Raw genomic sequence first — 15,652 nt, forward strand, 5'->3', positions numbered from 1 at the left:
TTGGATTCCCCTAGGTCTCTGATTTTTCAAAAATGCACAGGTTTGGTAAGTTTCCCTAGGTGCTGGCTGAGCTAGAGGCCAAAATCTACAGGTAGGCACTTAGCAAAAAACACCTCTGTTTTCTTTAAAAAAAATGTGATGTGTCCACGTGTGTTTTGGGGCGTTTCCTGTCACAAGCGCTAGGCCTACCCACAGAAGTGAGGTATCATTTTTATCGGGAGACTTGGGGGAACGCTGGGTGGAAGGAAATTTGTGGCTCCTCTCAGATTCCAGAAATTTCTGTCACCGAAATGTGAGGAAAACGTGTTTTTTTAGCCAAATGTTGAGGTTTGCAAAGGATTCTGGGTAACAGAACCTGGTCAGAGCCCCACAAGTCACCCCATCTTGGATTCCCCTAGGTCTCTAGTTTTCAAAAATGCACAGATTTGGTAGGTTTCCCTATGTGCCGGATGAGCTAGAGGCCAAAATCTACAGGTAGGCACTTTGCAAAAAACACCTCTGTTTTCTTTCAAAAAATGTGATGTGTCCACGTTGTGTTTTGGGGCGTTTCCTGTCGCGGTCGCTAGGCCTACCCACACAAGTGAGGTATAATGTTTATCAGGAGACTTGGGGGAACATAGATTAGCAAAACAAGTGTTATTGGCCCTTGTCTTTCTCTACATTTTTTCCTTTCAAATATAAGAGAGTGTGTAAAAAAGACATCTATTTGAGTAATGCCCTGTAATTCACATGCTAGTATGGCCACCCCGGAATTCAGAAATGTGCAAATAACCACTGCTCCTCAACACCTTATCTTGTGCCCTTTTTGGAAATACAAAGGTTTTCTTGATAGCTATTTTTCACTGTTTATATTTCAGCAAATGAATTGCTGTATACACGGTATAGAATGAAAACGCACTGCAGGGTGCAGCTCATTTATTGGCTCTGGGTACCTAGGGTTCTTGATGAACCTACAAGCCCTATATATCCCCACAACCAGAGGAGTCCAGCAGACTTAACGGTATATTGCTTTCGAAAATCGGACATTGCAGGAAAAAGTAAAACGCAGAGAAAAACTTTTTTTTTTTTCACCTCAATTTCAATATTTTTCTTTTTCAGTTGTTATTTTCTGTAGGAAACCCTTGTAGGATCTACACAAATTACCTCTTGCTGAATTCAGAATATTGTCTACTTTTCAGAAATGTTGCGGTTTCTGGGATCCAGCATTGGTTTCATGCCCATTTCTGTCACTGACTGGAAGGAGGCTGAAAGCACACAAAACCGTAAAAATGGGGTATGTCCCAGTAAAATGCCAACATTGTGTTGAAAAATTGGGTTTTCTGATTCAAGTCTGCCTGTTCCAAAAGGCTGGGAATCTGGTGATTCTAGCACCGCAAACCCTTTGTTGATGCCATTTTCAGGGAAAAAACCACAAGCCTTCTTCTGCAGCCCCCTTTTCCAATTTTTTTGAAAAAAACGAAATTTTCACTGTATTTTGGCTAATTTCTTGGCCTCCTTCTGGGGAACCCACAAAGTCTGGGTACCTCTAGAATCCCTAGGACAGTGGTTCCCAAACTGTGCGCCGCGGCTCCCTGGTGCACCGTCAAAACTAGCCAGGGGCGCCGCACACAGTCTGGAAACCACTCGGAGGTGCTTTGAATCAGTAGCTTTTCATCGTGGTATTGGAAACAAAACCCCCTGCATTAATTATTGTGACCAGCGGAGGGCGCCAAAGTACCATTAATAATATCCCTATGACAAAAGAACAAAAATTGTTTCCAATAAATGGTTTTCAGCAACCTGAAGGAGAGAATAAAGAAGACAAACTGTAAATAGTGTAGGTACAGGTACAGGCTGGGATTACGTTCCCCCACCCGCCAAAAAAAAGTAACATAATGGGGAGCCGTGGCCAACACGCCCAATAGGTCAAAGGAGCCGGGGATCGCAAAAGTTTGGGAACCACTGCCCTAGGATGTTGGGAAAAAAAGGACACAAATTTGGCTTGGTTAGCTTATGTGGACAAAAATTTATGAGGGCCTAAGCGCGAACTGCCCCAAATAGCCAAAAAAAGGCTCGGCACAGGAGGGGGAAAAGGCCTGGCAGCGAAGGGGTTAAGCAAAAATATACAAAGTGTGATACCAAACTGCCTTTCAATTCGGCCTGTCTGTCGGCCTGTTTTGCTTGTCACTATTGATATTTCATCTCTTATGTGTGATTTTTACCTTGCTTTTAGAATTTTAGTTTAGAGCATTTTTAGTCTTTGGACTTGTACCCTTGTTTTATCCATAGGGAAGGGTTTCCTGGATCCATTTTAGTTTGTTTGGGTACAGGAGTTTAGCTAAGCCTCGGGTTGTAGGCCTGTGCCATTTTTATCTATAAAACATGCTCTTTATGATTATTTATCCTTTATTCATTTTAACAGTACTTGCAGTTCCTGCATTTTACAAGAAATGTTTTTATGTTATAAACAGTTGCCATTCCGTGAAAGAGCCATTATCAGTAATGTACATATTAAATTGTCAATATGTCCATCTGTTTCACAGAATATGAATGTGAGGCTTTTTATTTGCACATACAATCTAATGCTTAGGTAAATACCCACCTCAGGATGTCTGCATGTACAACAACATGGGCTTTATATAAACTGTAGGAGGCTGGCCTGGTTTGTAGTGGGTACCTAAAGTACTTACACCTTATACCAGGTCCAGTTATCCCTGATTAGTGAAATGTAGGCAGTGTCTAGCAGCTTAGGCAGTCTAGGGGTGGCTGTAGCAGAGCAGCCTAGGCTGAATTAGGAGACATGCAAAGATCTTGCAATACCACTATAGTCATACAGTACTTATACACAATAAAAGACAACACTCAGTGTTTCCAAAAATAAAGGTACTTTATTTTAGTGACACAAGGCCAAAAATATCTTAGAGGCAATGCTCCTTCTTGAGGTAAGTATTATACAAAATATATACACTAGTAACCAAAATCAGGTAAGTAAACAATCATAGAATAGTGCAAACAGTAGAAAATACAATAGATTGCAATAGGACTAGGGGCAACACAAACCATATACTAAAATAGTGGAATGCGAATGTCGAATTCCCTTCTAGGCAAGTGTAGTGTGTAGAGGGGCGCAGGGGAATGTAGGAAAACACCAAAGATAAGTAAAGTACCCCACACCAGAGCCCAGTAAAGCAGCAGTAAAGTACAGCAACTTTCCTCAGAACACACTACAAGTCGTAATGAAGAATTGTGCAAGAACCAAGCAAGACTGCAAGCAACTAGCAATGGATTCCTGGACCAGGAGACCTGTGGTGAGAGGAGACCAAGTCCAGAAGACGAAGAAGAGTACAGGAGGAACAGGAGCCCCTGCCCACCTGGAAGAAGGTGCAAGAGTGGATTCTCCAGTTGGAAGAAAAGTACAGAAATGCACCAGGTGCAAGAGATGTCCCACGCTGACTTGTTGGATGCAGGCTGTTTGCGTTGCTAGATTCCGCCAACAAGACTTGGTTCACGCAAATATGCGGTTTGCATCAAGAAGGAGCTTCCTGGACCCAGGAGGGGCTGAGGAGAAAGGGGGGGCTCTCAGCACTTCAGAGAGCCCTCAGAAGACCAGGCAGCACCCACGGGAGTCCCAGAACATGGGGACAAAGAAGTTGCAAAGTGCAGTCATCGCAGCACTACACAGGAGGATCCCCTGTCGCTGGAGATCAACTCAGAGAACTGTGCATCACAGGATGGAATGCTGGGGACCTGGGCTACGCTGTGCACAAATACCTTTTGGAAGAAGTGCACAGAAGCTCAAGGAGCTGCAGAATATGTGGTGCACAGGGGTACTGTCGCTGCACGGGGAGGCAAGCTCTTACCTCCACCAAATTTGGACAGCTGGACCTTTGGAAAGTCTGGGTCACTTTGGTCCACCACCTGTGTTCCAGGGATCACGCTTGTCAATAGGAGAGGAGTCCCAGTGTACCGATTGTCGTCACAGAGACTGCTACTGCCTACTGAAGCAGGGAAATGACTCTGTCACTCCAGGGGGAGATTCCTTCGGTTCTTCTGGTGCAGAGTGAAGTCATGCAGTGCTCAGAGCGTGCACACCTTGGAAACTGTTGCAATTGCTCGCTGGAGCTGAAGTTGCAGGTCCCAGATTCTTCCTGGATACTTTGTTGCAGTTAGAGCGATTCCTGGAGCAGTCTGCGGTTAATCCGATGGTCAGAAGCTGATGCAGAGGAGTCATGGAGGAATCTTGCAAACCGAATCTGAGGAAACACCCAGAGGAGAGACTCCAAATAGCCGATAGGTGGATTGCCTACTTACCCAGATATGCACCTATCAGGAGGGTCTCTGATGTCACCTGCTGGCACTTGCCACTCAGAGGTCTCCAGTGTGTCCCCACACCTTGGAATCTAAGATGGCTAACTCCAGGGACACTCTGGAGGAGCTCTGGGCACCACCCCCGGGGTGGTGATGGACAGGGGAGTGGTCACTCCCCTTTCCTTGGTACAGTTTTGCGCCAGAGCAGGGACTGGGGGTCCCCGAACCGGTGTAGACTGGATTATGCAAGGAGGGCACCATTTGTGCCCTTCAAAGCATTTCCAGAGGCTCTGGGAGGATACCCCTCCCATGCCTGTAACACCTATTTCCAATGGGAGAGGGTGTAACACCCCTCTCCTTAAGGAAATGCATTGTTCTGCCTTCCTGGGATTGAGCTGCTCAATCCACAGAAGGGCAGAAACCTGTCTGTGAGGTGGCCGCATCTGGGGCTGCAGTGGAAACCTCAGAGAGCTGGTTCGGCAGCACTGGGGGTCCATGGTGGAGCCCCAAGGGTGCATGGAATTGGCCCCCCAATACCATATTTTGTTTGGGGGTTAAATTCCACAATCTTAGACACCTCACATGGCCATATTCAGAGTTACCATTGTGAACCTACTTATATGTATTGACATATATGTAGTGCACCTTATGGTGTCCCCGCACTTACAAAGTCCAGGGAATTGGCCCTGGACAACGTGGGGCACCTTTGCTAGTGCGAGGGTGCCCTCACACACAGTAACTTCGCACCTAGCCATTAGTAAATGAAGGGTAGACATATAGGTAACTTATAAGTTACCTGGTGCAATTAAAAATGGCTGTGAAATAGTGTGTTCACTATTTCACTTAGGCTGCAGTGGCAGTCCTGAAGAAAGGTTTGTATAAGCTCCTTATGGGTGGCAAATGAAATGCTGCAGCCCATGAAGATCTCCTGGAACCCTAATACTGGGTACCTAGGTACCATATACTAGGGACGTATAAGGAGGGGTCCAGTGTGCCAATCAGAATTGGAATATGGAGTCACTTAACTATAGTGGCAAATTTGGTACACAGAGAAAGCATAAGCACTGGAGTTCTGGTTATCAGAACTCCAGTGACACACTCAAGCATACTGACAACACATACAGGCCACAAACTATGAGCACTGGGGTCCTGACTAGCAGTTTCCCAGTGAGACTCTAAAAACACACTGACAAACAGGTAGAAATTGGGGCTAACATGCCAAGAAAGATGGTACTTCCCTACATAAACACTCTGTGAGACCAAAGTCATTAGAGAGGGTTCCATCCGGGAGATTCCATCAACGCTGCACAACATATTGCAGCATACCTCAGCTTTTGTGTCTCTACCTTGCCTGATTTGGGGTCTGGAGGGTGCCTTGTTCCAAGGTAACGGGGCTGGGGCGATCTCAAGGACATGGCTTGGGCAGATTAGGTTTATCATACCTTGCTATCTTTAGGGTAGACAATACTCTATGGGGAGGAGTTTGTGTATTCATCTTTAGTGCAAAATGTTAGGGCTGTTCATATTCACATCGCTTATTTTCACAATCCTGATTTTGCCTCATGTCATTATCCTAATCATTGCACCTCATGTATTTTACAGTTGATTGCATTCTTTTCAATAAAAATATTGCAAACTTTCATGCATCTTCTTTCTTGCCTGTGTGTGTAAGAGGCTCAATTTAAACGAGAGAAAAGAATGGGACTTGTTGCACCACAATTCCCTGAGAGGATTTCAAAGTCCATGCACTAGGCTGCCAGAGATCACCTTTTCTTCTTATGATCTTTAGGAGGCAGCTAGAGAGCCCGGAGGGTTGGGCTGACATTGTGGAAGAATTCAGTCACCTACAATCAGAGGTACTGCCACTCCTCATCCAGCAGTCTTGTAGAGATACAAGGGTCCTTACGACAAACCCATCTATGTGGTGTAGGAGGCTGGCCTGGCTTATAGTGGGTACCAGAGGTACTTACACCTTGTGCCAGGTCCAGTTATCCCTTATTAGTGTAGAAGAGGTGTTTCTAGCAGGTTAGGCTGATAGAAGGTAGCTATAGCAGAGCAGCTTAGGCTGAACTAGGAGACATGCAAAGCTCCTACTATACCACTGGTGTCATATGCACAATATCATAAAAAAACACAATACACAGATATACTAAAAATAAAGGTACTTTATTTTTATGACAATATGCCAAAAGTATCTCAGTGAGTACCCTCAGTATGAGGATGCCAAATATACACAAGATATATGTACACAATACCAAAAATACAAAAAATATGCTGTAATAGCAAAAGGAAGTAATGCAAGCAGTGTAAAGTTACAATAGATTGCAATAGGAGCACATAGGTATAGGGGCAACACAAACCATATACTCCAAAGTGGAATGCGAACCACGAATGGACCCCAAACCTATGTGAGCTTGTAGAGGGTCGTTGGGACTGTAAGAAAACAGCGAGGGTTAGAAAAAGAGCCCACCCCAAGACCCTGTAATGTAGGTGTAAATTGCACCTACAACCCCCGGAGAGCACAGAAGTCGTGATAGGGGGATTCTGCAAGGAAAACCAACACCAGCAATGCAACAACAGTGGATTTCCGGACCTGAGTACCTGTAAGACAAGGGGACCAAGTCCAAGATTCGCGACAGTGTCGAGAGTGGGCAGGAGCCCAGGAAATGCCAGCTGAGGGTGCAAGGAAGCTGCCAACGGATGGTAGAAGCTTGGTGTTTTGCAAGAACGAAGAGGACTAAGAACTTCCCCTTTGGAGGATGGATGTCCCACGTCGTGAAGAAGCTTGCAGTGGTGTTCCCACGCAGAAAGATTGCAAACAAACCTTGCTAGCTGCAAGGGTCACGGATAGGGTTTTTGGATGCTGCTGTGGCCCAGGAGGGACCAGGATGTCGCCACTTGGATGAGGAGACAGATGGGGCGCCCAGCAAGTCAGGGAGCCCTCACAGAAGCAGGCAGCACCCGCAGAAGTACTGGATCAGGCACTTACAAGAGGAGTGAACCGAAGTCCACCCGAAGTCAGAAAAGGGAGTCCCACAACGCCGGAAGACAACTCAGAAGGTTGTGCACTGCAGGTTAGAGTGTCGGGGACCCAGGCTTGGCTGTGCACAAAAGAAATCCTGGAAGAGTGCACAGGAGCCGGAGCAGCTGCAAATCACGCGGTACCCAGCAATGCAGTCTAGCGTGGTGAGGCAAGGACTTACCTCCACCAAACTTGGACTGAAGAGTCACTGGACTGTGGGAGTCACTTGGACAGAGTTGCTGAGTTCCAGGGACCATGCTCGTCGTGCTGAGAGGGGATCCAGAGGACCAGTGATGCAGTCTTTTGTTGCCTGCGGTTGCAGGGGGAAGATTCTGTCGACCCATGGGAGATTTCTTCAGAGCTCCTGGTGCAAGAAGGAGGCAGGCTACTCCCAGAGCATGCACCACCAGGAAGCAATCGAGAAAGCCGGCAGGATGAAGCGATACAAGGTTGCAGTAGTCGTCTTTGCTACTTTGTTGCGGTTTTGCAGGCGTCCTGAGCAGTCAGCGGTCGAACCTTTGGCAGAAGGTGAAGAGGGAGATGCAGAGAAACTCTGGTGAGCTCTTGCATTCGGTATCTGAAGAATTCCCCAAAGCAGAGACCCTAAATAGCCAGAAAAGGAGGTTTGGCTACCTAGGAAGGAGGATAGGCTAGTAAGAAAGGTAAAGGCCTATCAGAAGGAGTCTCTGACGTCACCTGCTGGCACTGGCCACTCAGAGCAGTCCAGTGTGCCAGCAACACCTCTGTTTCCAAGATGGCAGAGGTCTGGGGCACACTGGAGGAGCTCTGGCCCAGGAAGGCAGAACAAAGGACTTCCTCATAGAGAGGGTGTTACACCCTCTCTCTTTGGAAAAAGGTGTCAGGGCTGGGGAGGAGTAGCCTCCCCCAGCCTCTGGAAATGCTTTGATGGGCACAGATGGTGCCCATCTCTGCATAAGCCAGTCTACACCTGTTCAGGGATCCCCCAGCCCTGCTCTGGCGCAAAACTGGACAAAGGAAAGGGGAGTGACCACTCCCCTGACCTGCACCTCCCAGGGGAGGTGCCCAGAGCTCCTCCAGTGTGCTCCAGACCTCTGCCATCTTGGAAACAGAGGTGCTGCTGGCACACTGGACTGCTCTGAGTGGCCAGTGCCAGCAAGTGACGTCAGAGACTCCTATTGATAGGCTCTTACCTGTGTTGCTAGCCTATCCTCCTTCCTAAGTAGCCAAACCTCCTTTTCTGGCTATTTAGGGTCTCTGCTTTGGGGAATTCTTTACATAACGAATGCAAGAGCTCATCATAGTTCCTCTGCATCTCTCTCTTCACCTTCTGCCAAGGAATCAACCGCTGACTGCTCAGGAAGCCTGCAAAACCACAACAAAGTAGCAAAGACGACTACTGCAACCTTGTATCGCTGATCCTGCCGCCTTCTCGACTGTTTTCCTGGTGGTGCATGCTTTGAGGGTAGTCTGCCTCCTCTCTGCACTAGAAGCTCCGAAGAAATCTCCCGTGGGACGACGGAATCCTCCCCCTGCAACCGCAGGCACCAAAAGAACTGCATCACCAGTCCTCTGGGTCCCCTCTCAGCACGATGAGCGTGGTCCCTGGAACTCAGCAACTCTGTCCAAGTGACTCCCACAGTCCAGTGACTCTTCAGTCCAAGTTTGGTGGAGGTAAGTCCTTGCCTCCCCACGCTAGACTGCATTACTGGGTACCGCGTGATTTGCAGCTGCTCCGGCTCCTGTGCACTCTTCCAGGATTTCCTTTGTGCACAGCCAAGCCTGGGTCCCCGACACTCTAACCTGCAGTGCACAACCTCCTGAGTTGTCCTCCGGCGTCGTGGGATCTCCTTTTGTGACTTCGGGTGAGCTCCGGTTCACTCTTCTTCGTAGTGCCTGTTCCGGCACTTCTGCGGGTGCTGCCTGCTTCTGTGAGGGCTCCATATCTTGCTGGGCGCCCCCTCTGTCTCCTCACGCAATTGGCAACATCCTGGTCCCTCCTGGGCCACAGCAGCATCCAAAAACCCTACCAGATCAGGCACTTAAAAGAGGAGTAAACCGGAGTCCACCCGAAGTCAGAAAAGGGAGTCCCACGACGCCGGAGGACAACTCAGAAGGTTGTGCACTGCAGGTTAGAGTGTCGGGGACCCAGACTTGGCTGTGCACGAAGGAAATCCTGGTAGAGTGCACAGGAGCCGGAGCAGCTGCAAATCATGCGGTACCCAGCACTGAAGTCTAGCGTGGGGAGGGAAGGACTTACAAAGTATGCCAGGAGCCGCTGCAAGGACACTGCTTTGAGGGCTATTACTGACTAATGACTCACAAAGGTAATTGGAGATACCCTTGTATAAGGTAGATTTTGTTCCGGGAGCAATGGAGTAGCTTAGACAAGATGAACTGCACTACCAGCACTCTGAGATTGCATTGGTGAGGCCTCAGAGAATGTGCTGACTGTGTATGCCCCTGGATGTAGGGTACAGAGCTACTCAAGCAAGACTGATTTACAGTGTTAGATCAAGAAGATGCAAGACACTAAGGGACATATTTATAGGCCCCTAGCGCCACCTTGCGGCACATTAATGTAATTTATTTTTATGTTACTGAGGCCCAACGAGGCCAAAATCCAGCGCGGTATTTACAGTGCGGCGCAATGCAATCATTGTGCCACCCTCTGTGACCTTTTGCACCAGGCATAATGTATGCAAAGGGGGCGTTGCCCCGTTAGGGGAGCTGGTAAAATGGTGCAAGGAAATCTATGAGATTTGCTTGCGCCATTTATTACGGCACTTTTAACATCACACGTTCAAAGGGGGCGTCCGTAATTTAGAATGGGCCTCTATGCACTCTGCAGGAGTAGCACCAATATTTTTGCGCTACTCCTGCAGAGTACATCAATAGTGTCATAAAAAATGACACTATTGCCTCCTACACTGCGCCATGGTGTGCCGTATTTTAAATACGGCGCACACATGGTGGCGGTAAGAGGGTGCTAAGGGCTGCAGGGAAAGTGGCGCTGCACTTGGTAAATAAATCTGCCCGTAAGAGTAACATTGACTGCAGTCCACAGACCCCACAAAGGAAGAGAAGAGTGCAGAAAGAAAATCCAATCATTCGAAAGGGGCTACACAAGGTAAGAAGGACAACTGCAGGAGTGATGGGCACCTAGCTTGTTGTGGTTGGTGAGTTTTGCTTCTGGGCCTAGAAGAACCCAGATCTCAAGAAGCCACAGCCGTGAAGATGACGAATACTGTACAACTGTCTTGACTGATTAGGTGCTGTTGGTGTGCCTGTCAGCAAGGCAAAGCAAGGTGACTGTCTCCTCAGCTCCATGAGCTGTGCAGTGTACACCACAGAGAACGGAGCTGCCCCACTGAACAGAAGAAGAGAGAAGACACTGCCTGTACTGTCACAAACAAAATAGAAACCAAATGGTACTGCGCAACCCAAGGGAAATCCAGAGGCGGGAATGAAGTTGTCACATACGGAGTGGAAAATAATTGCATATGCTGGCGCAAAAGCCAGTCCTCCTACCCCAGAGACATTACATGCCAACACCCTTGAACGGGAAACTACTAAGACTAGTTGAGAATTTCTGAGCAAGGATGTACCAGCATTCAAAATGTCACAAACTGGTGCAAAGCTCTCTGCATTCTGCCAGAAATTCTCTGGAACACAATGCCAGTCAAGTTAGCAACAGACAACAATCTCCGATTCCAGAAAGCTTTAAAAACATGTTTTTTTCTCAACATTATAATGAAACGATCGAAAGTATGGTCTATACAAATACATTTGGAAAGTAGTTATGCACAGCTCTATTTTTTCTCACACCCTTTTCACGATTAAATGCATGCTGCACGATGTTGTACATAGATGAATATAAAGCTATACAAAGGTGAAAATACAATACAAAACAATAGCAGTGATCCCCATTGTCGCACAACCAGCTAGGCAATGTACACAGCACCAGCATGTTGGTAATGTGACTGATTATATCTTACTTGGGGAGGCACAGTTAATGACCAGCTGGATTCCTATGCCTGCACCAGATGCAGTCCACCCCCTCCTTTCTACGGACAGGAGCTTCGGAGGCTTTAGCAATTAGGGTACCTTTCCATAGGATCCTCTTCACTTCACCCCTCCGGCTGCTACATTGCTTTCTGGGTGGTGCTAGGAGGCTTAGCCGTCAGTGGCTTCGTCAGCCTGAACTCTTGTGCATGGTTGCAGCAAAACCCACTCTCCTGCTTACCTATGTTAGGAGCTGGCTAAAATGAATGTGCTCTGTTAATCATAATGTTCTTTAGGATTCTTTATATTATTGCTGTATGCACAGCTTATGCATTATAGGTAGGTTTACAGGGCGATCCAATGGTTTCAGAACTCAAAATTAACCAAGAAAGTGTGTCCAGAATAGGGGACTTCTGACAATACCTCTGCAATCATTTGTAGTGTGCCAAGACATTGCTTGTGATAATACCTCTTCGGTAATTCGGCAACACCGAGGTAAACACGACAGCATTCCTGTATTTCCTGGGGCTGATACAAGCCAGGTAGCAGGGGCTGACCTACGTTTGCTACTTGGGATGGAGCTATGCTCCCCTGGACTATGGTCTCTACAGGCACTTTAAACCCATTCAAGCTGTTTGAATATTGCATCATGTGTATGTTGCCCTGATGTTGTATGATTAATCAGACTGGCAGCTAGACTAGGTTGTATTCTCACAGGCCACTCTTGAATCACCCGTACGTTAACTCACTACCTTGTTTCTTAACCTTCTTTCATCAGAAACCATGCTCAATCTCTTGCTTTACTGGATCTGCATGAAGAGCTCGCATTTATGCAATTCTGGTGGGATTGGTTGCTTGACTATGGGATATCAGTGCTAAGATTGGCACATTTACTCAATCCCAAACCGGTAAACTTGACTTTGTGTGCTACCCCAACTTTATCTTTATTTAATAATTGTCAACATTCCTTAACAAAGTTATTCTTTAGACAAGAGACACCGTCCCTTTGCTCATTACCTTCATCCTCATTGCCAACATCCTCCTGTCACGCAGCTTCTGAGCGCCCAGCTTCATACTTTGCTGCCAAGGTGACATATTACTGGTCTAGATATGATAGATAATGAAAATCAATCTCAGTCCAAGTTTGTCTTTTGCAAACATTGCATTAAAGAATTTAAATACCACCAACATTTATGTATTGTATTTTGCACATTCATTTTACCACTGAAGAAGGTATCTGTTACAGAATCACTAATGTTTCAGTACTTGGATAAGTCATCTGAGTTTCTAACTACACACAACTTACAACACATTCAATAGACTGAAATAAAACACAAATGTTTGCACAAAATTGCCTAACCTTCACATAGGACCATGAGCAACATTTCCGACCACAAAACCAGGAGTAAAACTACACTCACTATAGACGGTAGGAAAACCGTAATGATCCCTAAAAGAAGAGCGAGAAGTGGTGAATCATCAAGGTAATTCTACTATAATCTTGTCAGACCTTCTTCCAATTCTTATTGCAAGGTATCACCAGGAGAACAGCTCTCCAACAGTACTAATGTGTAATGAAGCAAGGACAAGAGGATACCAAAAGATTTAACAGGACTGCCATTATGAAACTGGTTTCTACCATGGGACAATAGTTCATGTTTGGTTTGTACAGGTACGTACTGACACTCACATTATAGCCTTTTATTTTATTGTAGCAATGTCTGGTAAACATGCTATGTAATTTTATGGGCCTTTATCACTTTGTCCTACAGCAGATAAAGAACATGTACATGGAAGTGCACCAGAAGAGGTCCCTTAATACCTAAATGTTGGCACTTTCATTATAGAAAGATGCGCTTATTATTGGGGCCCAAATTTAACGGTTTAGATATTCAAACAAATAGCACTACACATCCAAAACATTTATGACCTAGGCCCTCATTATGATGATGGAGGGGTTCCGCACTGATGGTCGACAGAAGACTGCCAGAGCGGCGAAGCCCCTGCCAGCCGTATAACGATGTTTCCACGTGCCAGCCCATGGGGAAAAAGGGCCTTTACATTGACGCCGGCTCCAAATGCAGCTGGCGCCAATGTGCAGTGCGGCGGGTGCAGCAGCACCCGCCGTGCATTTCGCTGCGTATTTCGGGCAGTGAAATGCACGGCTGGGCTGTGCATGGGGGCCCCTGCACTGGGGCCCCTGCACTGCCATGCATAGTCATGGGCAGTGTAGGGGCCCCAGGGGGGCCCTGAGTCACCCATTTCTCCAGCATTTCCCTGGCGGTGTAAACAGGAAGGAAAAGGCTGGCGGAATGGGACTCATAATCCGCAGGGCAGCGCTGCTTGCAGTGCTGTCCTGTTGGATCTGAAACGCCGCCACAGCCAGGCTGCCTGGTGGCGGGAGCCTGGCGGTGGCAGCATTTCCACCGTGGCGGTTCCATCACGGTCATAATAGGGCAGGCAGACCACCACTACCACGGCGGTTCACCTGCCACTGTGAGTCTGGGTGTCCATGGACCGCCAGATTCATAATAAGGGGCCATAGTTCTGCCGTGGACAACTTCGTGAGTGTTTCCTTTTTTGGCACTTCATTTATGACACTTCTTGTCCATTTACAATTTAACTATAACACATCTGATCGTTTTGAACACGGCCTGGACAAAGTGATGAACGGTTCGAGCAACAAACTGTGGATAATCTAAACAGCAATACTGCTAGGATTTAATTTTCATATTTGAACAGAGGAGTTCCTTTTAACACTTTACGAAGTTGTAGAGTTACAACCAAACGGTGTAAGATTATTAGTAGACTGTCCTCTCCACACAGAAATCAGTATTTTCCAGGGAAAGGGAAACCTGTGAATAAATTTGTCTCGCAGAGAGCGGAAATGCCATTACCAGACAGAACACATGATGATATATAATGGGCATATATTAAAAAATTTCGAAACAGAAATGAGGGAGATAATAAAAAATTGAAGAAATGTACTTTTCCCTTTGACTAACATTAAAACAGAGGACATTTTAGGTGAGATGCAACAACAATAAAGCCATTTTTGACTTTCAAACTTGGGTGCCTCATGCTTATGACTGTTGGCATGTATGAATTATTAATTTCCATTTTTTGCAAAAGTGGTCGACGAGGTGGCTTTTTTCCCAATAAGAGACCACTCAGAGCCTGTTTGGGATTCACAGTCTGAGTTTAACCTGGGCATTGATATGAGAAACATTTTGATGGAGGAAAAGGACACCATCTAAAGACGGCTGACATCTATGACAGTTCACTTTTGGTGATGCTTGACATGTAGTCCTCATTTGCACTTTGTGCAACTTTTACATCAGATGACTACTTGAGGGCTATAACATTATGAAGGAGAAAGAATAAGCTTTTATGCCACTGACTGCCAAAGGATCCAGGAATTACTATTGTAAGCTCTTACTCCCGTGTCTCTCAAAAAGAAATCATTGAGAAGGCAAACAGAAGCCATTATGCTGTGGCGAGGCTGGCAGCAGAGGTTCCACTCCCATACCACATGTCCAAACCATCACAACATTAACACTGCAATAACTTCTGTATCCCAGCCAAGAAGTAGTCAAGCAAATGAGGCAAAGCCATACCACCCTTCTTCAGAAAGGTTAATAGAAGTGGATAGAAGATTATCTGTGCAGGGGCCGGAAAAAGTGAGGTTTGTACCAGGCAAACCGAGGCTATCATTACGAGTATGCCAAAAAATGGGCCTCGTTTTCACCACCCCACCCATGTGTTTTGTTTACCAGAGCTACTGGTAACTCTAAAATGTCGAAAATCCTGGATATTAGGAGTTGGAGACTACATCACACACCACAGCCATTTGCTGGGCAGCAGACACAAGCCCTTTATCCCTTACCTTATTTTTAAGGTCCTCCATCCGACTCTGATGCAGTTTTTTAACACCCTGCTCCATACTGCACTTCCACGAAGGCATCTCCCTTGGCTAGACATAACAAATAATGAAAATATTACTGAAACGTACTTCATAATCACGTCTCCTGTGAATGTTCTAATAATAGGACGTCAGGTGGCGGCTCGCCCCACAAGAGGTTGACAACAAACACAGTAGACTAAGTAAAACATATATCTTTCCAAATATTAATTGAACCATCACTTAGGAGCATTTGGTATTTTTCTGACCACCATGAAGATATTGCTCTGAGGACCAGTTTAACTCGAAGTATAATAGCATGCTGCTATGATACCTTAAAGAACATTTGGGAATCCATTTAGACAAGATTACTGTAACTTCAAAATTCATTCATATTCTAAGTAGTAACAGGGCCACTGCTAGGATTTTTTCTTTTAGTGGCATGTCGCCCCCGAAGA

General features: G+C 46.3%; 1 protein-coding gene across 1 annotated transcript in view; it reads right to left on the bottom strand.

The window, feature by feature from the left end:
• Window positions 1-15,261, bottom strand: part of LOC138283572 (putative leucine-rich repeat-containing protein DDB_G0290503) — a 511,080-nt gene extending 495,819 nt beyond the window's left edge. Inside the window, exons 1-2 of the mRNA XM_069221509.1 lie at window positions 15,180-15,261; window positions 12,311-12,397 (exon numbers count right to left, since the gene is read on the bottom strand). Coding sequence (XP_069077610.1) covers window positions 12,311-12,397; window positions 15,180-15,257 — 165 coding nt within the window. The 5' untranslated portion in view covers window positions 15,258-15,261. The remainder of the gene's footprint in view (window positions 1-12,310; window positions 12,398-15,179) is intronic.
• Window positions 15,262-15,652: the final 391 nt, after the last annotated feature.

Source organism: Pleurodeles waltl, chromosome 3_1, assembly GCF_031143425.1.
Source record: "Pleurodeles waltl isolate 20211129_DDA chromosome 3_1, aPleWal1.hap1.20221129, whole genome shotgun sequence".
Lineage (NCBI taxonomy): Eukaryota > Metazoa > Chordata > Amphibia > Caudata > Salamandridae > Pleurodeles > Pleurodeles waltl.